This window comes from Lepisma saccharinum, chromosome 20 (genome assembly GCF_977018435.1).
Source record: "Lepisma saccharinum chromosome 20, izLepSacc3.1, whole genome shotgun sequence".
Lineage (NCBI taxonomy): Eukaryota > Metazoa > Arthropoda > Insecta > Zygentoma > Lepismatidae > Lepisma > Lepisma saccharinum.
In genome coordinates, this window is record NC_139248.1 from 45838093 (window position 1) to 45865311 (window position 27219).

At 37.3% G+C, this 27219-nt stretch overlaps 1 protein-coding gene across 1 annotated transcript; it reads left to right on the forward strand.

Annotated features, from left to right (window-relative positions):
• Positions 1–2928: 2928 nt before the first annotated feature.
• On the forward strand, positions 2929–26771 carry LOC146003456 (serine protease 27-like). The gene is made up of 7 exons (XM_083141742.1): positions 2929–3432; positions 3771–3945; positions 10048–10210; positions 15180–15391; positions 21003–21208; positions 22857–22914; positions 26653–26771. Exons 1-7 carry the CDS (start codon positions 2929–2931, stop codon positions 26769–26771), a joined length of 1437 nt encoding a protein of 478 aa, XP_082997868.1.
• The last annotated feature ends 448 nt before the right edge of the window (positions 26772–27219 follow it).

Consider the following 27219-nt stretch of genomic DNA (forward strand, 5'->3'; position numbering starts at 1 on the left):
ATACGATACTTCTTGTTTCAACAATTCATTCTTTATTGCATTGTTTACATTTCCGGAGAATTTCTGCCATTCAACCCTTCTTGTACTATATTGACTATTGTTTTGTTCAGAGCGCATAGTAAACCACGTTATATTTTTATTATGTTGAAAGGTTATCATAATTGGCATGTGATTACTGTTGCAACACTTCTCTAATACACTCCAATGGATTTTTGAAGCTATATCATTTGAGGAAATAGATATGTCTGGAGCACTCGGCTGTTCATTAGGTCTTGAGATTATTGTAGGTGTTCCGTCGTTGAGTAATACAGCTGAGGAATCTTGCAAGTAATTATACAAATCTTTACCTGATCGATCAGTTAGAGAACAGCCCCACATAGGGCGGTGTGCATTAATGTCCCCTGCCAGCACAAATGAAGTGTTTGGTGGAAGCTGCCCAACGATATTCTGCCACACTGTAACAGGGAGGTGCACTGTGGGAGGGCAGTAAATTGATACATAAGACGTATCAGCAATCCGAACACCTGTAATCTGAATTTGACTGTTTATATTTTGAAACAAAATAATGTCTTACTGTATATTTCTTTTAACACCTATAGCTGAACCACCATATCCATCTAGTCGATCATCTCTTATCCAATTGTAACCTTTAAACTTCAATGTTGACTCAGTTTTCAACCACGTTTCTTGTATGAGAAGGACATCTGCAGAAAAATAAGATAAAATATGTTGTAAATTATGTCTATTAGGAATTAAACTTCGTATATTCCATTGTAATATTTTCAAGACTTTGTCTGGCATGCTGGTTGTTGAAATAAGTATTGCAAAATACTTGTAGCAATGCAAGTCCAGTCCTGGTTAACGTTCAATGTCGAAGTCCCTGCTAGGCTACATAATTGCTCTATAAATAATGAAAAATTATTTAGGAATTTTGTAGAATTTTGTTCTTGTGCCCGATTTGGCTGGATAGCTTGAGCCGCTTCTGCAAGAACAAATAATTTATTTTGTTGGCATGTTGTCGACAAATCCGGAGCATTGTCTTTTCGAGATCCTAACAAAGAATAATCAGGGTTTGTCATTCTCTTTTTATATTCATTTTGTCCAAATGGTTTCAATGTTTGAGAAGATTTCTGGCGTTTTCCTTGAGAAGACTCAGTCTCTTCCAAATATTTTCCAGCTTTCTTTGAACTGTACAATGGCCTTTTATTAGATACACTGTATTGATCTTGTATTATATTATTATGATATGAGGTGCTACTCGAATTGTTAGATATCGAAGCATATGTAAATGGCATTACTGTATTTTCTATTTCCTGAACATGGCCAGTAGATATCTGTTCATATCCATATATATAGTTAATTTTTGGGACTTTCTTCATTGCTTCGTAAAACGTAACATTCTGAACTGTCATAATTTTGATTATTTCCTTTTGGCGTTGTTTTTCAGGACAGTTTTTGTCAATTGCAGTGTGCTCCTGATTACAATGGAAACACTTGATCTTATTTGTGCAAGAGGACGATTCGTGATTCTCACCACAGCGTTTGTATTTTAATTTACTTTTGCAATTAGCCCTGAAATGCCCATAATAAAAACAATTAGTGCACTGTTTAATCAAGGGAATGTACCTATCAATATCAAACTTTTTGTAAAACAGTATGACATATTGTGGTAAGGATTGCGAGTCGAATGTTACAATTACCGTTCGAGTTGGAACAGCAACGCGAGTACCCTCCTCGTACTTATGCTTCACAATGCGTTTTACCTTGATTACTTTGGCTGTTGATGAATTTATATTTTGCAAAATTTCATCTTCACTTATTGACTGATGTACATCTTTCATAATTCCCATTCTTCGTACTCGGTGTGATGGAACAAAACCTTCTCAATTATTCTGTAACAGCAATGGATTCGAAAGGAAATCTTTTGCATAATTAGATGTCGTAAATGTAAGTCTAGCTAGATTTTTCCCAAGGCTATCTATCTCTTTCAAACCTCTAATATTTTCTTTGCTGACTATTTGGCCTAATTTTAAAATGTGAAGTTGACCAATGTTTCCTTTGCCATTTCCACCTGAGGCATCCTGATGTTTAGATTTCACAAATATTTCATACGGACCTAAATTATTACTTCTGTACTTCAATACCTGTTGCTCATAAACTTTTTTGGAACTTGATTTACTAATTTGTTGGGTGTAATCTATATTATTACACTTCATTTGATCCAATAAGAGCTTCAAGAATTAAAAGAAAACTCAAAACAAGCTGTTGACAACTTCTGCACCACCATACATAAGAATCCATCGCTTAAAAACACATAGGATGTAAGAGAAAAATTAATGAAAATAGTCATGGACAATCTGCACGGTAATACTCATGGATCCCACTGTACAACTTTGTTTTTAATTGCATAATCAAGATAAAAAGATTCTGAATTCATATGTTAAAACGTAAGTTCTGAGTTTTGTTTCTTTTTACTGTAAATCGTACTGTTTTCCCGTGCTCTGAGAGGTGTCATTCGTATACCAATATAGAGTTTCATGTTGCTCATTCTCAATATGTAATGAGATCAATATATACTGATTGCTATTAATATCCTATGGTTGAACCTGACACGACCGTGTCAATAATTTGGCGTACAGAACGTGGCGTGGGGCCACGAATACATTGTACGTTAGCTACTTTTATCTTTTGGAACACGTTTTAGATTTGCAGTTGACTCAGAACTTTCGATGCGCAACAAAGGAAAAGAAAGTATTATGAAGTGGAAGCAAAGCTTCATATATTGATGAAAGCACTTCACGTGTTTAGCTGTGAAACTATATCAAGGCTTGATGATAATTTTGTTTGCACTGAGTGTCACAATACTTTTCATTTGAATTGTGCAAAGTTAAAGGCACAAAAGGAAAGTAATTTTCCTGGTGAATTAACATGTCTCGCATGCCAAGAAAACTTGTAGTTCCTGTTACTGCTGATTTGCTTGCGTCTTTGCAGCGAATGTTGGAAGCAAATTCCAGTAACCTGGAAACTAGAATCCAGAAAAAAATGACAGAACATGCTTGCAATCTAGAATCTAAAATACAGGAACAATCGAGCATGTTTGAGATCAAAATGTTGGAACAGTCTAGTAGTCTGGAAGCTAAAATGCAGGAATATTCTGATATCTTGCAGGCTAAGTTACATGAGAACTCCAGCAGTTTAGAGGCTAAACTCCAGGAAAATGTGAATATCTTGGAGCACAGTTTACAAATAAAACTGGAAGAAAGTAGTCGAACTCTTGAGTGCCGAGTAGAAGCAAGGATGAAGGAGAAAACGTCCCAGAGTTGTTCACAACTAACTGCGTCCAATTCAGAGATGGGAAGGAGGATCGAACACCTGTCTCTGCAAATGTCTGAGGGACAGCAGAAATTGAAGGAGAGCCTTGAAATTGAGATGGTGAGCTTGCGTCAATCATGTCAATCAAATTCACAGCAGCTGGAATCTAAACTCCATGAAACAGTTGTTCTGTTGAGGGAAGAAGCTGAGCAGACCAAGGAGAACTTCCGAAAGGAAATCACTGAAACGCAGAGCGGTGTTAGTGGTAAGGAAAATATTATTCCTGATACGTTATCTATATATCCTGTGAAGGCAGATGCTGAGAGTAAGCTGGAGCCTGATTGTCTGCACTCCACATACATTTTCTCTGGGAAGGAGATGAAGACGAAGAAGTGAGTGATTGGAAAGAAGCCCAGGCTAAAGATTCTTTTTGCAGTGGAATGATTGTTAAACTGCAGCAGCCTAGGAAAAACGAAGATGCAGGCATAACAAGGTTACGGAAGTCATTTAAACATCATCATGGATTGCTATTTAGAAGTTACAATGGTGATGCTCCACAGTACAAGTTGTGTGTTCCGAATTCCAGACGTCTCGAGCTGATGCATAAAATTCATGATGCCGACGGTCATTTTGGTTTGGGAAAGTGTTATCGGCAATTGCAATCCCAATATTATTGGAAAAAATGAAACCTGATATTTCTAACTATATCCGTGATTGCCTGATTTGTGCAAAAATGAAGCCTGACAAGTTGGGAATCATGAAGGAAAGTGGAAAGGAACATCATGATATGCTTTCCATTGACCTTATTGGAAAGTTACCGTCTTCTTCAGGGTACTATTACATTCTCAGCCTTATAGATGTTTTCTCCAGGTTCGTCACAGTTTATCCTGTGCGGAAGGCTAGTACCGCTGAGATAATTCGGTTAATGAAGGAAAGATATTTCGTCCATTATCCAGCTGTTAAACTAATTTTATCTGATAGGGGATCCCAGTTCACTTCCCAGTCATGGCGGAGTTTCATTGAATCCCTGGGGATGAAGCATGTGTGTACGACACCCTACCACCCTCAAGGAAACCTAGTGGAAAGAGCCAAACAAGAGATAACTCGTTTACTTAGGGTTTATTGCCAGCATGACCACCAGACTTGATCCAAACATCTTTATGAAGTTGCCTAATTCTATTTCTGAAGTTACAGAATATTCACCCACTGAATTGTTTTCTCGCCATTCAGTTCCACCCCAAGTGCTAAGAGATTTTCCATGGCCAGAGTCAGAAGACGGTGAGAATGACTGACATAGTAAGGTTGTACAAGTGCAGTTACGGGAACGATATGCTGTGCAGAGGCGGAAACTGAGGCAGAAGTGCCATGCCTTGCAGTTGAAGGAGGAGGACCTGGTGCTGCTAAGAAGTCATCGTCCAAGTTCAGCTGTTAACCGGACCATTTCCAAGTTGTTTTATTTGTGGACAGGACACTTCATAGTTACCCAAGTGAAATTCAACACGGCAGTGTTATTGGACACAAAAACTCGCAAGGAAGTGTGCAAGATGAATTTCGACAATCTGAAGATTTTTAATTGTTCTTCAGACATGAGGAAGATACTGTTAGAAGGTTGAATCCAAAATCTCCTAGACTGTGAGTGCTTCCACGAGTCGTAGTCGATTTTGTTTTTTAATGAAGGGGGGGGGGGGATTGACATGTCCTTTCCGGATGTATGAACAGACTGTTGAAGTACATCATTCCTCCTGGTATATATTAATCTTGTTGCTGGAGAGTTACGGAGTTAATGATACTTCTCAGCCCTGGCCCAAAACCATGGTAACGGTTGAAGTTTTTGCTTGCGATGACGTGTAACCGGCCAAGTGAATGCATCACTTCAATGTGAAGTCACGTGAAATGACAAAACGACAGTGTTGCAGTATGCAGATATTAAACACCAGAACAAGAACAATGTCTAGATGAGGATGTATACTACAGGCTATGGAAAAGGAGATGCGATGACCACTAACGCCGTCAAACGGTTGGGCGGGAACTTTACGTCACATACCATGAAGAAGTAATAGGATCTGAGCTGATTATGTCCTTTGCGATTAGTCCATTAAGAATTAGTTCACTTCATCAAATGATTTACTAAATCTCATCAATTTACATTGTCGACTTCATTATTTGAGTTTTTTTTTTGGTTTAGGTACAACATCTTCACCGAAGACAAAATTATGCTCATTTCTTTGTTTTCCTTGACCCTGTACATCCAGGGTCAAGGAAGTCAGTAATAAGGTGTGTTATATACAATGTATGTACACCTATAGATTGAATTGTATCTTCTCCAAATATGATGTATAAAGAAACAAACTGCCGGAGAACTAAGTGAGGTGAGTGTACAATTTTATATTACTATTATAGGTGAACCACAAGCAAAGAAACCTGCGCAGACTCGCGACTCCTGTGCACCGTACTCCAGTGTGGAGGGGAGGGGGAGAGTGGAGCATGCTCTTTTATAGTCCGAGTTGAACGGAAGAGGAGGAAGGTTCTTTTTCTTGTGGTCGCTCTTGTAAGTAAGGGGAACTGTGATTGGCCATCATCTATTTTATCACTTCTTCATAATCTCAATTGATTTAAATGGCCGGAAGAGCAAAGTAAATTTATCAAATATAAATACAAACACGTACCGTTTAATAAATAACCAAAATGGAATGAAAAGTTAGCAGTTTGTATTTTTATTGCTTTATGTGAATATGTAGGGAAAAAGCGAGAGAGAATTGTACACCAATGGCAAAGAAATGGTAGGCGAAGTATTTACCAGGATTATACTCCCTACATTCCTGCTCATAATAAGGAGTCGAAGGTATCTTGCTTAAGGACCTTTCTTCGATGTAAACCTAAAAGTTGACTTTTCAGATTACGTACATAATCTTCTGGGCAGAAATGCGCACTGCAGTTTCTTGCATTAGCATGATTCACGTTAGCGTTTCCACACGAATCCAAAGCTCGGTGACCGAAGAATCCTTTTGAAAAACGTATATAACGTATATATTATGTTCAACGTACTTGGAAGATGTATCTTGTGCTGAACTAAAATAAATAATAATAACAAGTGGTGTGCGGTATTTCGGAAAGTCGGGACTGGGATAGGAAAGAAAAATCCCGTCGCTATCACGACTTCAGCAAATGACTTCCCTAAATTTCTGGATCCCGAGCAGTCGGGAAATACCGAATGGTCATTTTAAAACGGTATTAATTCTTGACGTTTTCTACATTGCAAGTGTCTGGAACTTATCGGAAATTGTCAGTTTTCATTCCAGAAATGCAAGGAAAATCACTTAAGGTGAAAATGAGAATTTGAGATTTCCCGACTAGTCGAGAAATTGCGAATATTTCCCGTCCCGAATGTCGGGATTTAAAAAAAAATCCAGTTCCGATCAAAAATATTCTGTCCCGCATAACAATAAGTACCTATCTATATTTATTTTCAATTTGTCTGAAGCCACAAAATGTAAATGGGTGGAAATGCTCATTTGTGTACTCGATTTCGTGTGTTCAGTTTCTGGCATGGTTTCCTATCTGCATAGTGCAACACTAGCGCATAGATTTGGAAATCATTTCATGGATAAATTCACCTCTTACCGTCGTTTCGTCATTACGAGTAAACAAGGGATTGGCCCAACCTATACTTCTAATAACCTTGAGTTAATGGAAGTACATGGAAGAAATTTATGTTATTACTGAGACCTTTAGTGCGTTTCGTTATGATGTACAACTTTGTTTTTAATTGCATAATCAAGATAAAAGGATTCTAAATTCAAATGTTAAAACGTAAGTTCTGAGTTTTGTTTCTTTTTACTGCAAATCTTAATGTTTCCCGTGCCCTGAGAGGTGTCATTTGTATACCAATATACAGTTTCATATTGCTCATTCTCAATATGTATTGAGATCAATATATTCTGATTGCTTTTAATATCCTATGGTTGAACATAGCACGATCATATCACATTTCCGTCGCCAAGCCCTTCCAACTTTAATCTGCTCTTGTATGTGTTTAAAAGGTCACATAATTGCAGCAATTATGGTTTACAGTTATCCTTTTCATATTCATTCTCTTTCCTAGTATCCTCCAAACACACATCCACATATAAACCATATTCTTAATGTATTTATTACATCCCTTATATACACTTTCTATATGTAACTGTAACTTACTGCACCTAAGCATTTACTAACTTTATTTGTTATGTAATTTTTACCGATATATAACTTACAGAGATATATTATTAAACTTGAATAAATAATAAATCAGTGTAATTATAAAATACAACTTAGTATAAGAGTTACTAACCTTTATTGTTTTTCTCATTTAAAATTTTCCAATATATCATTCATGAAAACCTGATCTTTTTCTCTTTTGTCATTACTTTCACTAATATACTGAAAACATTGTTAACGAAATGTTAATATGAAAATAATAAAAGCTGCCAAATAATATGTAAAATAGAAACTAATAGGAACAACTTGTAACCTAACCATACAATCCTGTCAAATGGGCGCAATGAATGAAAATGTCCAATATGTAATTTGTAATGTAATAGATGCAAATGTAATTTAAATTAATGTAATCCAATAAAATACAAATAAAGTGCTCAGAATACAAGGACGGGGATTCGTAATTCTGAGGATATGACGTCCTGGTTTATTTATAGGCATCAGGACAATAAGCGCAAACCCCTGAACAGTGTCGGCAATTTGGGGTAGCGACGGTAGGGATGGGGTTGCCTTCCCCACTTTTTGCCATTTTTGACCCCTTACTATGGTAAACCTTATCTACAAAGAGAAATAAACTGTCCTTGCCCCCCTTCCAGTTTTTATTAGCTTTCACCCCTCGGTTTTGGAAACAAATCGCCGCCACTGCCCCTGAATGTATGCGGGTGGAGATGGGCTTCTTCAGTGTGTTCCCCTGCTTTTTATAAAAGGTAACCATCTTTGCTGCCTCATTGCATTCCAACTGTGCACATTATTTATCAATGTATGGGCTTTCAGCGGAAACCACCACGATGCCATCAAGCGCTTCTGGGGGTAGGGGGATCGACACCTTCGCCCCTCCCATTAATTCGCCCTTGGCCTCCCAGATTGAAGAGCGACACCTCTTTCATGTCCGGTTGACTTACAAATTGCCCATGGAAATTTAAAAATAAAAATTGAAAGCTATCTGCTACTGATATACGTATAACAAAATTGTTAGGATTTGAACTTCGAAGCTTTGAATCATGTGTTACACTAACAAATCCAGCACCTATACTAGTGTATAAAACATGCATCCAAGACAATTACCTAACTTAAAAATTATTCGTATTCACCATTAGCCGATCTCTGTGGCGGAGTTGTTAGCACGGCGCGCTACGACGCCAGGGGTATCGGATTCGAATCCAACCCTGGGAATGGGTGTTCCTTGTTAGTGTCACTTCATCAATTTTAGAATAATATCATAACTCATCCTCATCTTGGCGATTAGCAAAAATTGGCATAAGAGTAAAATGAACCAAATCAATAAACAGCAATAATACCAGGTGGTTATAATTAAAGTGACGGTGTTCAGAGTGGTACAGCACGAGCTGTAATGAGAGTAGCAGTCTGAAACTTCGTAGATATGCTAATGAAGCAATGCGCTCGCGAATTATGCAAAAAAAAGTTTCAATTCTCGCCACCAGGATAAAAATGGCGCTGTAAGCAGTCAAAACTTGGTATAGTTACAGGAAAAACACTATAAATCGCAGAAAACAATACTCTTTGTAATAAAATATCGCTACAATTTCACTATTCGAATTACATGAACATTACTAAAGGAAAAAGCAACAAGCGTCACCAACCACAACCAGGGAGCTCACACAATGGTTAGGCAATCTCACCGACTTTGACGTCAGAGTTACGGAAAATTACACGTTTTGACTGCTTACAGTTCCATTTTTTACCTTGGTGGCGAGAATTGGAACTATTTTTATTTTTTTGCATAATTCGCGAGCGCATTGCTTCATTAGCATATCTACGAAGTTTCAGATTGCTACTCTCATTACAGCCCGTGCTGTACCACTCTGAACACCGTCACTTTAATTATAACCACCTGGTATATACACACCATGTGGTATCGTAATTATAGCTTGTGCGCGTATTTCTGTAAGTACGAATGTGTATATATGCGTAAGTTTGTATATGTGTGTTTGTTTGTGTGTAGGAAGGGGTGTCCGTATTGTTCCATACAGGGTTGTTAAGGGTTCAGGAATTTTAAGTAAATTCAATTCCGGTCCAGGAGAGAAAAATCAGCAAGCATAAATGGGTTCTGGACCGTAAATAACCTTTCTATCTGTAAATTATTTCAATTCGGTTCAGGAACCTTTTTTTCCAGATCAATGTAAATACGGTTCAGGAACCTCTTTTCCGGTTGAATTTAAATACGGTTCACGAAACTTTTTCCAATGAAAGAATACGGAACTTGGACCGAATTTAAAATGTGCGAGAAAATGTTTTTCAGTCCTGTTACGGAATCCAATAGAACCCATTAGACTTTATGGGTTCCTGTGCCTTTAACAACGCTGGTTCTACATGCGCGTTGTTGAGACTCCATGCATGCTTTCGTTGCATATCAGAGTCAAAGCAGATATTGTTCCTACATGCTCTTGTGTGAGAGAAATGAAATTAAGTCTAACTGGTAACTTTAAGATTCCTAATGGGGACACCTGCATATCATTCTAGCTTGCGGAATACCCAACACCCTCACCCGCATCGTGGGAGGCTCAGCCACCGAAGTGAACGAGTACCCTTGGGTGGTTGCCTTCGCTTACAAGAAGAAGTTTTACTGTGGAGGGACGCTCATCAACGACCTATATGTCCTTACGGCTGCCCACTGCGTCATCAAGTAAGTCGATTCGAAAGAAGTGGCATAATGTGCAATGTTTTACTCCTTGAAAAGTAATGTGTGTGTGTTCACGTAGCCTACACATCCCCCCATAGAGACTCTTGATTTAATTTCGAGAGTCTTTTTTATTTTGTCGGGCCAATTTGTCAGTTACCTACTTCACTATTGCATTCTAGCTGGCACCTTGGTCATAATACAAACAAATCCATTTTACCTCGGTCTCCGAGCCCGTTTAGTGGGCCACTAAAATCTCGGCACCGGAGGTTTTGAGTTTGAGTCCTGATGCGGGTACGGATTTTCCTTTGTAACAAATGTTTAAATAAGAATGTCAATAAATTACGAAATACCGTGCGTCCATTTCGATCTGCAGCCGAGAGATCGGGAGAAGCGTGGCGGGCGGCACTGACGGAGATGCCGACATTTGTGGCCTGAAATGCCCGCTTATTTTTATGGACATATGCAGACATTTATATAAATATTGCAAAACGAGTACTAACCTGTGTTATAAGAGTATGGTTTTAATTTTAGTAGCTTAGTGACTGTATGTGCCGATGATTTTGACACGCCCACCTCTTGTGAAACACGACATAGAGGTTTGTTTGGAGAACGTTCTAACGCTGCACCAATATCATCGAGTTTTGCTTCGGTTAGAATCCGTCGTTTTTGCTTAGGTGTTTTAAAATTTAACGATACAGTTTCTCGTAATTTAAGGACAAGATATCTAACCGTATCTCTGTGTGGAGTTGAAACGCATGGGAATTTCTGTACAAATTACCTACACACGTCTCTACACGAGTTTGTTTTCACGTAGGTACGTGTCATACATAAAAAATCTTTGTTCTAACGTGAATCTTGCGGCTGGCATTCCAATCGTCTCACTGACACGTCACACATACACACTACAATAACACAAACAAGTAACTGCAAGTAACCAAGAATAACACTCTTGCGCACAGTGCGAAATTAACACGCTCTTGGTTTACATTGCTCGCCACTATATTTACAACTCTGTCTTCATCTAGTCGCGAAGGAACAAAAAACTCGAGCTCATATATTTCGGATTGCGAGGAAGCTCACGAAAACCATTCACTTTTATCGGTTTCGTCTGCAGTGTAATCCTGATACAGTGTTGCACATTCGAAACCTCCAAACGATTCCCTTCGCCACAAAACTCTTTCAAGGATATAAACTTAAGCAGGACGTTACTGATCAAAACCATGATTAAAATGCTTTTTTATCTGTGGCTCTTAACATCGTTTCTATAGCGTATTTATTTGTGTATATAAGAGCAGAACGTGGATGAATTACAGAAGAACTTTCGCGTGTTATAACACAGGTTAGTGATCGTTTTGCAATATTTATATAAATGTCTGCATATGTCTATAAAAATAAGCGGGCATTACAGGCCGCAAATGTCGGCTTCTCCGTCAGCGCCGCCCTCCACGCTTCTCCCGATCTCTCGGCTGCAGATCGAAATGGACGCACGGTAGTTGTATTGTGTATGAGCTTTTGTTTAGTTTTTGCTTTCTATTAATATTAACCAATTAGACTTCATACTTACTTTTGTTTATTCTTCTCTTACCTTTATTGTGCATACAGGGTGTCCCAAAACAACTTCGACAACGGTTGGGTGCTGGTAGATATGATAAAAATAATTATCTTTCCCGTGTATACATTACCTAGAAAGCGCTATAAGAGCTTAAAATGTAACCTGCACGTATGCAACCCAACACAGCAAACAATCGATCTGACGTAAGTTCCAGGGACGCGTGTGGCAGAGTTGCCACTAGTGTCTCTTTTTAAGAGAGAGAGGCAAGAAAACAACTTGGTATTCTTACCTGAACAAAATACAAAATAATAACGATACTTGCGATGTTGTAAGAAGTATTTACAGTATTTACAAACTGACCAAGACAAACAATTTTTAATAAATACTGAATGAAATTCAAGACTGTTCATTCTAAACTATCTCCACCTTGTTCCGATGAGGTGACACCTTTATCGACGACGGAACTCGTATCCGGAACCTTCCCAAGCTATCGTCTGTCGACCACTAATCGCACTTGGCAACCCAGAATATTCCACTGCGTGGTATTGTGTCTTGGTTGATTGATCGATTCGCTTTATTTTACTTCTCTTTTTGTGCTACTTTTGGCTAATTTGCGAAGATTAGTTCTTAATAAGGAGTTGGTCCTTGTACTAGTTTTCATGTGTGAATTAATAAATGTTTAAACGGCGTTCTTAATTTTTTGCAAGAGCACATCTATTTTCAGTATGTGATTCGCCCACGATAATGTGGCAATAGGCAATTGCGCTAACATACCTAGGTGTAAGGTAAAGGTAAAGTTCTCCGTTCCATGAAAGCACATTTAGGGGATGTGGGGATAGGGCCCCACACATTCTCGATCTCAGCCTTTTTGTGATGTGATCAGCACCACGCTCCGGCCGCATTTACCCTCAGTAACCTATTGATTTCAGTCTGGGTGAGCCCCAGAGCATCTTTATGATCACCCACCTCGGTTACCGAACCCGGGTCTCCCACATGGCATTCAGACGCCTTACCGACTAGACAACCGTGGCTCCATACCTACAACCTTAGTGACAATGAAGTTCGACCAGTCACAAACATAGGAGTGCGTTGTGAAAGAAGGAGAACACATGCATATGCTGAACATATTTTATTCAGCAGGCTACATGGAACAAAGGAAAACATAAATTTCCGCTGTAAAGCAGCAATGTATGGTGTCCACACAAAATAAAACATTTTCGTCCATCTACACGTGACATTGGAGTTCGACCACTGTTAGAGGGGATCCTGTTTACCATGTTCTGACGCCGCCCCGTCGGCGAATAACTGTGGCAATGCGTAGGGGCATGCTGCGGACGAATCGTTCAAGGTATTCCACATCGATGCGGTGCCATTCCTCCTGCAGGCAGGCAATAAGAGCAGCCACTGTCGTGGGTCCCCTCTGTTGCACACGTCGCTTAAGAACACGCCACACATTCTCAATGGGCGAGAGGTCGGGACTTGCTGGTGTGGTGGCCATGGCAGAGTTCGCACGTGATGGCGAGTCGACCATTCTCTTGTCAGACGTGCTGTATGAGGCCTGGCATTATCGTGTTGAAAGATGAGACGCCGCCTGTGGAACAGGTGCGTTCGCACTGTGGGAAGATGCCGCTCCAGTATGCGTGTATAGGCGTGTGCATTCACAATGCCCGCACAGACGTGTAGTGGGCCAACCCCAGATGCCGTCATGCCATACCATCACTGACGCAGGTTTCTGTACCCGACGTGCATAACATTTTGCTTCATTCTGTTCCTCCTTCCGACAAATGACTGTTTTCCGTATTTTCCCGTACACGACATTGAAAATGGATTCGTCCGTCCACAAAACCTTGTTGCACTGCCGAAATGTCCATCCCTGGTATATTCGTGTCCACCGTAGTCGATTGCCTTTGTTCAACATGGAAAGGAAGGGTTTACGTTTCGCCTTGAACACTCGGTAACCGCATCGCTGTAAGTAACGGCGAATTGTTCTGGTTGACAGTTCAATGTGAAAGCGTTCTCGAGTCCACGGTCGTAATTCGGCCACAGAAACATGATTGTTGGTCTGGATATAGCGCCTAAATATCCGTAGGTCACGCACGATCAGCAGGCGTTTTCGACCGGGGGTCATACCTGGCTCTGTAGTACCCGTATTTTGGTGGTGTTTGATGATGCAGTGGACGGTTGACTTGGGTAAGTTCAGTTGGCGCCCTATTTCCCGTTCACTGAGTCCATCCCGTTGCAACTCCACCACTCTTCTTCTCACGGTGTTGTCAATAGGTTTGCCCCTGGCCATGGTGACGATGTACTGCGGTTCCTCGGTGCACAGCACGCGCTTATATACGGCTGACTCCCTTATCGTGTCCGTGACGTCATGCTTCCGTCGAATGCGCCACTATCTGGAATTTCCGTATGGGCCTGGTACCTGGTCGAAGTTCAATGTCACGCGTATAGTTCCCCGTTTTCGTTCTTTACGTGACCTTGGGTGCAACATGCTGGGATCACGATACTTGCTTGCTCACACGCCTCCTCTTACACACATGCGTCACTTCTGCGGGTCACCCATTCCACCACCTATGCCTCTGTGCATTTAATCACGTATTCCTTCCTGGTCGAACTTCATTGTCACCAAGGTTGTAGGTGTAGTTTCTAAATAAATATATTAATACAACAGTCTGCGTGTTGGAAACGAGGTGGCGAACACATTATGTTTGCATTTATTCGTTCGACGACTTCATCAATGTCTGTCCCACATATCTCTCGCGTTTATTCACATTGCATGACATTCGAAACAGGATTATAGGTATTTTAGAATGAACACATTTATTAGAACTTATTTGTCTGGGTCAGTTTGAAATATTGTAAATATTTCTTACAATATCGTTATTCTCTTGTAAGGTACGACTCTAAAGTTGTTGTTTTCTAGTCATTTCTTTTAAGAAGGGACGCTAATGGCAACCCTGTCATACTTCCCTGTGAGTTACGTTAGAGGGATTGTTTTCTGTGTTGGGTTGCATACGTAAAGGTTAGATTTTAAGCGTTTGTAGCGCAAAGGCTTTCGAGGTAATGTTTATGACGAAAAGATACTTATTTTTATGACATCTACCAGCACTCAGCCGTTGTTAAAGTTGTTTTAAAACGCCCTGTGTACTGTTAATGGTCTCTTAAGAAAAATAAAGATAGAGAGAGACAGAGAGATACATTTCCCTTTCTTCTTTGTGTGTGTTTTTGACATTATCCATATTAGTACAAAACAAATGCTTATCTTTGTTGTCATGACAAAACCTTTTCTCTCCGATTTTTTTTTGTAGATTTCGCATCCTGTTTACAAAGTTCAGTAGTAGGACCGAAACTGACATTCAGCGATTTTCCATTTTCGATTTTGTTGGAATATGTATTTACGGTACATTGTGTGTTCTTCAGGAAGTCAATTCTGAGGAACGTGGTTGTGATTCTGGCAGAGCACGACCACTCCACCCTGTACGAGGCCGACACGCAGACCAGGAGGATCTCGAAGGTGACTCACCACGCCCGCTTCGAAGGGAAGACCTTCGACTACGACATCGCTCTTGTCCAGCTGGACCACCCTGTTCAGATGACCATGGGGATGACCACCGCGTGTCTTCCTGAGGTCGGTGAGTAGGCTAACAGTATTTGTTGCAACAGCGGCTGGAAATGGATTTAAAATTTATAATTTATTGTTTCTTGCTGGTCAATGAAATTAAGCTATTGCACAATGAAAGTTACTGAGCTTATTCCTTGCCATTCTGACTTCCTTCTTTACTCAGTTGTTTGCGAGGAAGTCAACTTTGGGATTTTGGGAGACTTTAGGAAGTTGCTGAGCGGGGTATAAAGTAACTCTCTTCCAGTTTTCAACTTTACACTTTCGGCAAGATTGCCGAAAGTGTCAAGTGATTTGCTCTCTACTCTCCACCGACGTTCTCGGGTTCGAGTCCTGTCCCTGGGGTGTTTTTTCTGAGTGTCCCTTCATCAATGTTATCGCCTTATCACCTTCGCACGTAGTCATTAGTAACAGAAAGGCAAAAGCATACAAACATACAATATATATATATATATATATATATATATATATATATATATATATATATATATATATATATAAAATCACTAAAGTGTTTGATTTATAAAGCTTCAGACGTTCTCATTGTGGAACTCAAGACAGCGCTATTAGTATCGATTTCGAAGTAGACAGAACAGGAATACATTCTATGTGAAAATTTTTCAATTAACGAAACAAGTTTGTTTAAATGTGTTCAAACACACAATAAAATGTGATTTTCGTCCCTGCAGCTTGTGATAATAGAGTTACAGGCATGCAAGATGCGAGAAAAATATGTAGTACTATTTCAAAGTCATGTGAAAACAACGTTATGTCAAGTGGCGTAACAACCCGTAAGAGCCACCAGCACGATGGACCCGCCGCCGTTGTTGTAGGTTTTCTATGATCGAGTTATGCTACTCATTCGTAGCTCCCCAATTTCTTCACGATGGTAGGTGGCCACTGGTCCCATACACAGGCCGAAATCTCAGGAGAAATGTTGTTAGCTTGCCCCAGGAGACTCGAACCTGCGCACCCAGCAGAGCTCAAAGCTTGCACCTTAGACCACACAGCCAAAGTGCGGAACATATTTAACTAACTAACTAACTCTCTAGCCTTCTTAAACCCGAAGATTCATGGCTGCAGCAACACAGGCCTTCCATCTGTCCCTATCTTGAGCAAGATCTATATACTCTTTTCCATCCCTACCGATTTCCTTTAGGTCCATCTCAACGTTGTCCCTCCATCTTCGTCTGGGCCTTCCTACAGGTCTCTTACCATCTGGTTTCCCAACAAGAATCCTGTAAACTCCTCTTTCCTCTCCCATTCGTGCCACATGACCTGCCCACCTAAGTCTTCTTGATTTAATTATTCTAATAATATCTGGACATGAGTACAAATTATGTAGTTCTAAATTATGTAACCTTCTCCACTCACCTGTCTCCTCATCCCTTTTAGGTCCAAATATTTTCCTAAGGATCTTATTTTCGAATACTCTCAATTTATGTTCCTCTTTCAATGTAAGGGACCAAGTTTCACACCCATATAATACTACAGGCAAATTACTGTTTTGTATATTTTAACTTTTAGTTTCTTAGATATTAAACGAGAGGACAAAAGTTTATGAAGAGAGAAGTAACATGCATTTCCTGAATTAAGCCTACTTTTTATTTCCTCTTTAATATAATTTTCATTTGTTAATATTACTCCTAAGTATTTGAATTTGGAAACTGTTTCAAACGAGCTGTTATCAATAATTAGATTTTGATTATTACCTAACACTTGGTTTCGGCCTGTAAGCATATATTTAGTTTTCTCTTTGTTAACTTCCAAACCTATTTCTTTAGCAGTTTTGAAAAATATTTTGGCATTATTTTTAATTGTATTCACATCATCTGCATATGCTAACAACTGAGTCACACCATTTAATTTTAGTCCTTCTTTAGTTTCTTTTACCTTCCTTACAGCATATTCTAAGGCAAAATTAAAGAGCAATGGAGATAATGCATCTCCTTGTTTTAACCCATCATGAATTATAAATTTGTCAGACATATTAATACCCACACGAATTTTACTTTCTGCTTCACTGGTGCATATTTTTATCATACTAACAAGCTTCTTAGGTATTCCAAACTCTACTAATATATATTATAATTTCTCTCTTTTGACCGAATCATATGCTTTTTTGAAATCAATGAATAGCTGATGGACATTTTGATTATATTCCCGCTTTTTTTCAAGTGTCTGTCTGATGTGAAAAATTTGATCTGTAGTTGATCTGTTACGTTTAAATCCACATTGATAATCACCTATAATTTCATTATCATATGGGGTTAGTCTTGTTAAAATAAAGTTAGACAATATTTTGTATGTTGTTGAGAGTAGAGAAATTCCACGGTAATTACTGCAGTTCATTTTATCACCTTTTTTAAACACAGGAACAATTATGGATTCTTTCCACTGTTGAGGGATTTCTTCTTTATTCCATATTAAACAAATTAATTTATGAATTTGACATATTAATGAATTTCCACCATATTTAATTAACTCAGCTGGTATTAAATCAATGCCAGGTGCTTTGTTATTCTTTAGCCTTTTAAAAGCATCTTTAACTTCAGTCAAGTTAGGTTCTGGAACTAAAGGTTCTGCTGTGTGTACTTCATTTACTTCTGATTTATCTCCTACATGGACATTTAAAAGGTCATTAAAGTAGTTCTTCCATCTATTTAGAATATCGCTTGGGTCAGCTAGAAAATCACCGTCTTTATCTTTTATCAAGTTTAATTTATGTTGCCACTCCTTTCTAAATTCATTTACACCTTTATATAAATCTCTGATATTTTTATTTTTGCTGTTTGTTTGAATTTCGTTAATTTTGCTTTTCAAGTAATCTCTTTTTTTACTTCTAAACGTGCGGTTAACTTCTCGCTTTATTCTATTATAATTGCTTAGATTTGTATCATCCGAGTTATTTAACCACCTAAGTCTAGCCTGATTTCTTATTTCTATTAGATTATGACATTCATTATCAAACCATGGCTTACTTTTTCTTGGTTTATGGTATCCTATACTTTCTTTAGCTGCTGATTCTATTGCATTACGTATGTGCTCCCAATTCTTATTTACGTCTGTTTCATTTATACTTTCATCATCATTTAAATCCTGCAAAACATCAAATCTATTTGACAGTTTAATTTGGTAATCTTTCTTAATTCATTCATCAGTTAACTTTCTTGTATCAAATTTTATAACTTTTAGATTTTGTTGCTTATGATTTATCACTGAGAGTCTTTCTCTTAATTTAGCAATTACTAAATAATGGTCACTGGCACAGTCTGCACCTCTATGTGTACGAACGTCAATTATACTAGTATGCCTTCTCTTATCAATGAGAATATGGTCTATCTGATTATGAGTTTTACCATCTGGAGAAGACCAGGTATATTTATGGATATCTTTATGTTTAAAAGTGGTACTTTTCACAATTAAATTCTTTGAGGTTGCAAAAGTAATCAATCTTATACCATTATCATTACTTAATTCATGAAGACTTTCTTTACCAATCGTGGGTTTAAATGTCTCTTCTTTGCCAATCTGTGCATTACAGTCACCTAAGAGAATTTTCATATCATACTGAGAAAATTTATCAAAGACCTGTTCTAACTCTGTATAAAAATCATCTTTAGTATTATCATCTTTATCTTCCGTTGGTGCATGTATGTTTATTAAAATAATTTTACACCACCTACCCTGTAAAACTGCATATATGATATCCTATCATTAATAAATTCCACTGTTTTAAGAGCCGAGATAATTCTATTATTTATGAAAAAGCTGTTCCAAAATTATGATTTTCAGTACCACCATAGAAAAAAGTATAATTTTTAGTTTTACAATTCCCTTCTCCTGGCCACCTAACTTCCTGGACAGCTACTACATCTAATTTATACTTCACTATCTCATTAACTGTACACTGAAATGCCCCAGGCCGGTAAAGGCTCAGAACATTCCAGGTGCCTAATTTAATATCCATATTCCTAACGTAGATCTTATCCTTAGTCCAGGGACCTCCCAAAGTAGTCCCCACCCGGAGATCCGAACGGGGGACTATTTTACCTCCGGAATATTTTACCTTGGGAACATCCATGGCCTTATATTTCTGTTTCTTGACATTTTTTTTACAGTGCAGAGTTGTCAGCTCTACGCCTAACCCCCAATATGAATGGAGGAACTACTACACAAGACAAACACAAACACATCACAACTATAACACAATATAAACACAAACACACCACAAATACTACACAATATAAACACCACACACACACACACACACACACACACACATACACACACACATAAATCATTAACAAATCATTGAGATTTTAATAATATTAATTTAATTAATATTTAATAATAATATAATATATTTACTTTAGTGAATAAGGACAGAATGGCAACCTACATTACCTTGTTAACATAGGTGATACAAAATTACAAAATTGAACATATAAATATAAAATTATGCAATAGATCGTACAAAATTACACATCAACATAAGTTCATATTGTAGCCTTCCACAAGTGCAGCTATTAAACATCTGGCCTTTTGTGAGATGCTAGTACTGAGATATTCATCGTATTCCCCTTAGAAATTTCATAAGACATATTCTTCAAAAAGTATTCACTGTCCAATTGAGAACACAGTATCTTCTGTACAAAATTGCTCCTTTTTAATTTATTCTTTCTTCTAAGGTAGACACATTTAATGTGTTAGCAATTCGGAATAATGCTGTTCATAGTAATTGTTTCTAAACTCCGTACTGATAAAATTCTGAACTGATTCTACTTTTTAAAGATAATTCTTAGCGGCCAAATACCATAATTCATTCCCATATTCCAGAACTGGACGGACTGTTGTTTCACATAGATATATTAAGGTATCAATCTATTTTGAAAATCTTTCCATCTGAAAAATACAATACCTGGGATCTTCTTGGCTCTCTTGCAAATTTCAGAGATGTGTTCTTGAAAGAGATATATTAATATTCCCAAATACTTATAGTTAGAGCACACTTGCAATTTACGTTGATTAATGTAATAGTTAGCTATTATATAATTAACTTTCCTGATACATCTTAAAGCTTTAGAGTTATTTAAATTAATTTCCATTCTATTACATTAACAACAATGTTTCATTCTATCAAGATCAGTCTGCAGTGAATGACATCATAATTTTGCTAAAATATTAATAAAAAATTACATCACCTGCATATAATAAATATGTGTTTTATTTAAAATATAAAGTGACATCATTAATAAAAAAATAGGAAATAAGATTGAAGACCATTGTGGCAACTACATGATATTTTTTTCTGGAGCAAACTGTTTCACCAATCTTAACAGAAAAAGTTCTATTTAATAGAAAGTTCGTAAACCATTTAAAAAAAAGACGTGATAAACCCATTTGGTCAATTTTATAAAGTAATAACTGATGGTTGACACTGCCAAAGGCTTTTGCCAAGTCAATAAATATAATGCCAGTTTGAGATTCCTTCCAAATGTTAGATTTAAGTGAACCTATCACCTATTATAATATAAATAATCCATGGTGAATATTCAGTATTGGCACTACGTTCATTTAAAATTAAATGATTATTCACATTGAGTTTTCTTACATGTTTTCAGGTCGATCATACGTAGGTCAAATAGGGACCGTTACTGGATGGGGCCGAGTGGCTGAAAAGGGCCACATGTCAGCAATCCTACACGAAGTCCAGGTTCCAATTCTTTCCACCAGTGTATGCAGGACAAAAACAGCCTACAATCCTAACAGAATAACATCTAACATGCTTTGCGCTGGATACTTCGAAGGAGGAAGAGATTCTTGCCAGGTAATTTGTAGTGAGAAAATATATAATTTTTTTCTTTAAACGAGCGTAATTTAAAACACTTCTGTATTTACCATATCTAAAGAGATGTTTCAGTGAAATTAGTAGGAGTATAAGGTTACTCAAACGAAAATAAAGAAAAATCATAGAAGAACAATATATTACTTTGACACTTAATTATGAAAATAGATATTTTGTATTCATGATTAAAATGAGTTATTTTGATAATGAAATAATAATTCTTTGTTGTTTATAAAAACAATTAACCGCTTATCGATATCGGCAACTCCTGGACATCATTCAAAATTCGCTATTTATTCGTGGCTAGGAAATGATAACAAATATCCACAACATATCATTACTCTAATGAAGCAGTTCTCAAACTTTTCAAATAGCAGAGCCCTTGTCACACAAACACGAAGCCGCCGAGCCCCCAATATTTTTTTCAAAGCCAATCGGAGCAAAATTGCATTTTTACAGCCAATAAGAATTCAGGAATTACATTACTCAGAAGTATTGGTTTTAGCTAACACCATCCTACAGCGTCTCTGATGTTCTAGGCATCTAGTAAATAAAAAAAATAATGAGTCATTTCATTATATGGTATCCAAGAAAATGCTCTTATAACTGCATGGTAAGCATTAGTAAGAAAACATGTTTTAATTACTGACGTCAAAGTGGCAAGTTCCTTCCACAACCGGCTCCATGGAGGAGAGTTGCAGTCCCATGTTGGGTTCTGCGTCCATTCTGTTGAGATACTTTGGATTTTGTGGAAAGGTACGTTGAGAAGCCAGTCTCACACAGATACATACTGACAAAGGGAAGAGCAAACATGGGAATTGCTTCTTGACATCACATCACAATTCACCCAACTGTAGTTTAGTCTTTTCAGAAGTGTGAAATGTCTGATCAATAAGTTTTTCATATTCAGGTGCAGTCAGGCTGCGAGGCTTTTCTTTAACTGCAAACGGATTTTTTTTACCCATGTATAATTTCTGAGATTCTCGTTGTTTGGGAACTGTGGAGTTTTTCACGAGAAGCCTCGCGGAGTCCCTGCGGAGACCTTGTGGAGCCCCAGGGCTCCACGGGCACATTTTGAAAATAGCTGCATGTGCTTTGTAGAAATACAAGTAATACAGATGACTGTATTAATAATAAAGCACGAAACTCACCTCACAGCTTGTCACAAGACGATGCTAATACTCCAGGGTTGAATTAATTTGTTCCTGCGTATAATAAGAAATTACTAATATTTTGGATCGTTCATTCGGCATTTTTCTCTTCTCTCTCCTTGTTAATGTTTCATTACCCATAATATTTTCATTGAAACCTAGGACACTTTTCGATACTTGTATATTTGACCATGTATGAACGAAATAATTGTTCACATATGACAGGCAAATATTCTAATTCTAATTTTAAATTAAAGAAAATATTAAAATACACCACATACACAAATAATACTAGAGAACAAAATCAATATCAAGGAGAAAGTTCACATTTCTTTCTTTTGGTCATTTTGTTCCCTCCTTTAGACATTATCAAGATATTAATAAAATGGCCAGTTAAGGTTCATTTTACCGCTTATTAACCAAATCTCTGAATATTCTAATTGAAGCATATTTTCTTATTCTTCTCGTTTTTTGTCTAGGGTGATAGTGGTGGTCCTTTGCTGGTAGAAAACCGAGACAGAAGAATATCAGTTGCAGGTCAGTATTCCGTTCAGCATATTTTAATATCGTGTACTTGAATATCTCGATAACTATTAATAACTAAACTTAACGAAAGAAGTTAGCCAAATAACAATGATAAGGACAATGATATGTATGATTAAAAAGTAATCATAATTTAGTACGAAATTATTTGTTGTTTTTCCTAAGACCGGAAACTAATTTTCTGTTGCTGTGTTTTAGCAAATCGCAACTACAGTATTTCACCGTCCAATCATCACAGATTTTATGTCAATTTTTTCCTTCAAATAAGAAGGGTGCCACTATTATGTGAAGCTTTTATTTAAAATATAAAGCTTGTGCTGGTGTCACTCGTAATTTAAAAATCAATTGTTACTACACTGTCTTTGGCGCAAGATTAGGTGCACTGTGCACTCCTGAATATACGTTAAAAAAGATAGTCCAAATCGACGTACATAATTTATTCGTGGCAGTTTAACGAACATTTATGGAGACTAAAAAGAAGTTAACACATTAGTTGTTATTGATTTGTGGATTGCGAAGTACAGTACAAAATTTAATGTTCTGTGTTCGAAGCATCTGCGCCGCTGTCAATGGTTTCGTTAACTGATTACGCGATGAAAGGTTACAAATAGGGCTGAGCCGATCCCGATACCGATACATCGGTATCGGCCGGTAACAGTGGTATCGGAAAGTATCGGTTGGAATTTACTTACCGATCCCGGCCAATACTTTTCTGGAATTTTGGTATTTCACAGTGGACTCAAAAATGTCACGCGACACTTTGGGGGAGTGTAATTTTTTTGGAAATTATGCAAAATTCAAAGTTTCTTTTTATTTTGCACCAGTTTTGTGTGAGAAATTTAATTTTGTGATAACAAGGGCTAGGACGTTGATAATAAATAATTTCCTTTCCCTAAGCTTTGAAGACAATGCTAAACCAGTAGTTAGTTTCACTTCGTTTAGAACCATAAAACATTGTTTTCATTATTTTGCATTTTCCGGTCCTTTTTTGATTTTCAGGTCTTTCTTCAGCATTTTTTGCCGTCTTTGTTGCATTTTTTAAAATTAATTTTTAAGTTTATTTTTTCTCCTTTCCAGTTCAGTTGTTTCATGAATTTCAAATGCATTTGCTAGCATAACTTACATATTTAAAGTCACTAACATGGTCTTTTAGCGAGTACACCATTGATTCAATGCCAAAGCAGATTATTATTTTTAACTGAAATCTTTGGCAATGGATTTTGTGAAATTAATTGTGTTAAAGTTACTTTTCTTCCAGCTACCTTAAAATCTTTGCGTGAGGCCTATTTTGAGTTTCCCTTGTTTGCCACTATTATCGCCTTAATCTGGGATATAATGTAAAATTAAATTAAAATTTAAATATCGGTATCCGTATCTTTGGGTATCGGTGGAAGTATCGGCATCAGTATCGGTATTGGCTGAAAGTGGCATTTGTTCAACCCTAGTTACATACTAATTTTGGGACTGAATGAACAGGGTGCGACGATTATGCGGTGCTATACGTGAAACACATCTCCTTTTTTCTAAGAGAGCTTAATAATTATAAGCTTTCATACCACAATTTATAAAAAAATGTTCCAGTTTATTTTAGCAAATTTTTAAACTATAATGTTTTTCACATCGTTTCAGAATTTTTACTTATTCTATATTTAACACATGATGGTTTAAATTTTTTTTTGCTCATAAATCTCTGATTTAAAGCTTTCCTATATTCAGCAGTGGTAAGTTCTAAGTGTATGGACTGAGCAGTGTATATTCAGTTTATTTTTACCATATCTGGTTTAGATATAAACCGCATAAATCTATGTTAGGAAAATGTCTACGTTATTTTTAACTCAACTATTAAAACTAAGATATTAATATCTCAGTTCTAGTCCATGTGGATGCACAATGGTAGTTCGGATCCACTATAAACTGTAAGTCCAGTCAGGATTAGACTATCTGTGCTTAAAGTGGACTCACAAAACTCAAAACTCACTTCGTTATTAGTACTAACTACTACTACTACTACTACTACTACTACTACTACTACTACTACTACTACTACTACTACTACTACTACTACTAGAGTAGTAGTATTTTTAAGAATTTGTATTATGTCCACTTCATCCTTCAGTTTTAAGGTGGATCTGAACCACTGTGCAACGTGCTTCCACCGAATAATGAACCTGAGATCCTTGATTACAACGCGACAACTACGGAATAAGAAAGGTATATTGGTTTTTTTGTCACATGACGATGAAGCGTTAGAACTCACAAAGAGATGTCGGGGTTGGAAATATGAGTTTGGATGGGACCTCATGTAGTGGTAGGATACATAGGTGCTAGTGCGGGAAAAAGCTCTTCAAGCTTCGAAGCTTTAAAAACGCACCTCATGATGCGAAGAAATTGTGAGACTACCAAAGTGAGCCGGTGGGACGGTAGTAACGTACTAGTTTCATTTTATTTATTGCGAAAATTCGTCTGGGCAAATTTTCGAGGTGGATCGTGTACAAGAAAAATGTAAGTAAAAACATTGATTGTGAATAGAACACCTGTACTGAGTTTCTTGATAATTTTCTCGAAAAAGAAAATGTAAACCTATGCCTACATATAATATTTTGTCGACTATAACACGTGAAAAAATTAATATGGATAGGTTTGTGAAATGATGGGAAAATTGGAAAAAAATATATATTGTGAAAAATGTTTTCATATATAAAATGTAAACAAAAATTAAACGAAGTAAGTATATCTAAGAATTTATACAAAATTTTATTTAATTTCAATCAACTATTTAAAAAATGCAATAAATAGTTGCTCGAAGTAGTTAAAAAAGTTGGGGCTATCGAACTGGAACCGAACCTGGAATCTTCGTTGAGTGAAACTGATACGTTACCAACGGGCCACATAGGCAATCTGACAATACCTTCGCATCGTGAGGAGTGCTCGCTTTTTCTCAGAAATGACTTGCTAGGGCTCACGAGCACCTTGGGATATCAGTATCCTACACGAAGTCCAGTCCAAAGATTTTCCTTGTCAGTTTAAATATACCTGTGTAAATTTAGAAGAAAATGCTCTTAATTCTAGTTCTATATAAAAAAATTCATTTGTTTATTGCATCATGAATTTGGAAAGTTTTTAACATTTTCCTAACGTTTGCTTTCTCTTTTGTTTCCACATCTTCTTCTTCGCTGTGGTGAATTTCCCTATAGTTAGGGCTTATTTTATCACTTCATCTGGATTTATTTCAGTTGGTTACTTTTTTTCTTCAGAAATATAGATTTCCTGGAGTTTATAGAAGTTTAATTCCAGGCTTTATAAATAAGCCAGAGATCTGAATTACCATAATTAAAAACTATATAATTTCCAAAAGTCCGATAATATAATCGTTCTGAGAGTGTTCAGCCAATGGCAAGGGAAGATGGAATAAATCCTGTCTGTTCATGCAGTCTTGCAGTCGATCACCAGACACCTCTCCCGTCTCGCTTCGCTAGTTTGACTCCTCTCCGCCTCGCCTTGCCTTTTTGCCCTCTTCCAACACTTCCGTTCCAACCAAGCTTACCCCGGTAGTGACCGGATATTCCCCTGAAGAATTTCATGCTGCGGGACTAAAACCTGCACCGGCAAACATTACACGCATTGAATATGGCATAACAATGTATCATTCTTCTAAAGATCATTTTTACAAACTTAAAGAAAAAAATGAACATAAATAATAAAACGCACTCATCTTTCGTACTTTTTTTCCAGGTATTGTATCGTGGGGCGTTGGGTGTGCCAGGCCTTATCTGCCAGGTGTATACACGAGAGTCAATAGATTTCTTGATTGGATCTACCGACATACGTCCGATGCTTGCTACTGCTCTTAACATGGTTCTCCAACTGACACTAATAATAGGACATAATGATTTCATTTATGCGACCCAAATAGCACGTATTTTTACATAGGAAGAAGCATACTAGTATTAATGTGTTTTCATCTGAAGTGACAAAACAAATGAAGTGGCCATAATTTTGTCAGTTCTAAAATTGTCACTATTGCCTATGTTTGTTGTCTGAGAATAAAATACGTTTAACAATTTCTTACTTATTTTAACATTTTATCTCCTTTACGGAAATGCATTGAACGTGGCAGGAACAGGCGGACAATCACATTGACTTCAGAATATAGCCTCATGGAGAATACGATTGCCATTTGCTTTGTGAGGACACACAAGGTAAAACGCAAACTGAGATGTGATATATATTATTATAAAGTAAATGTTAAGCGTTCACATAACATGCATACATAGATACAGCTACTGAATAGTTTTGGAG

What these genes read in the sequence shown, in the direction of transcription:
- LOC146003456 (XM_083141742.1), top strand. Translation starts at nt 2,929, where the DNA reads ATGTCTCGCATGCCAAGAAAACTTGTAGTTCCTGTTACTGCTGATTTG. An exon ending in GAGGAAGAGATTCTTGCCAG is followed by an intron (nt 21,209 to 22,856) that starts GTAATTTGTAGT and finishes TTTTTTGTCTAG; the next exon opens with GGTGATAGTGGTGGTCCTTT. An exon ending in CAGAAGAATATCAGTTGCAG is followed by an intron (nt 22,915 to 26,652) that starts GTCAGTATTCCG and finishes CTTTTTTTCCAG; the next exon opens with GTATTGTATCGTGGGGCGTT.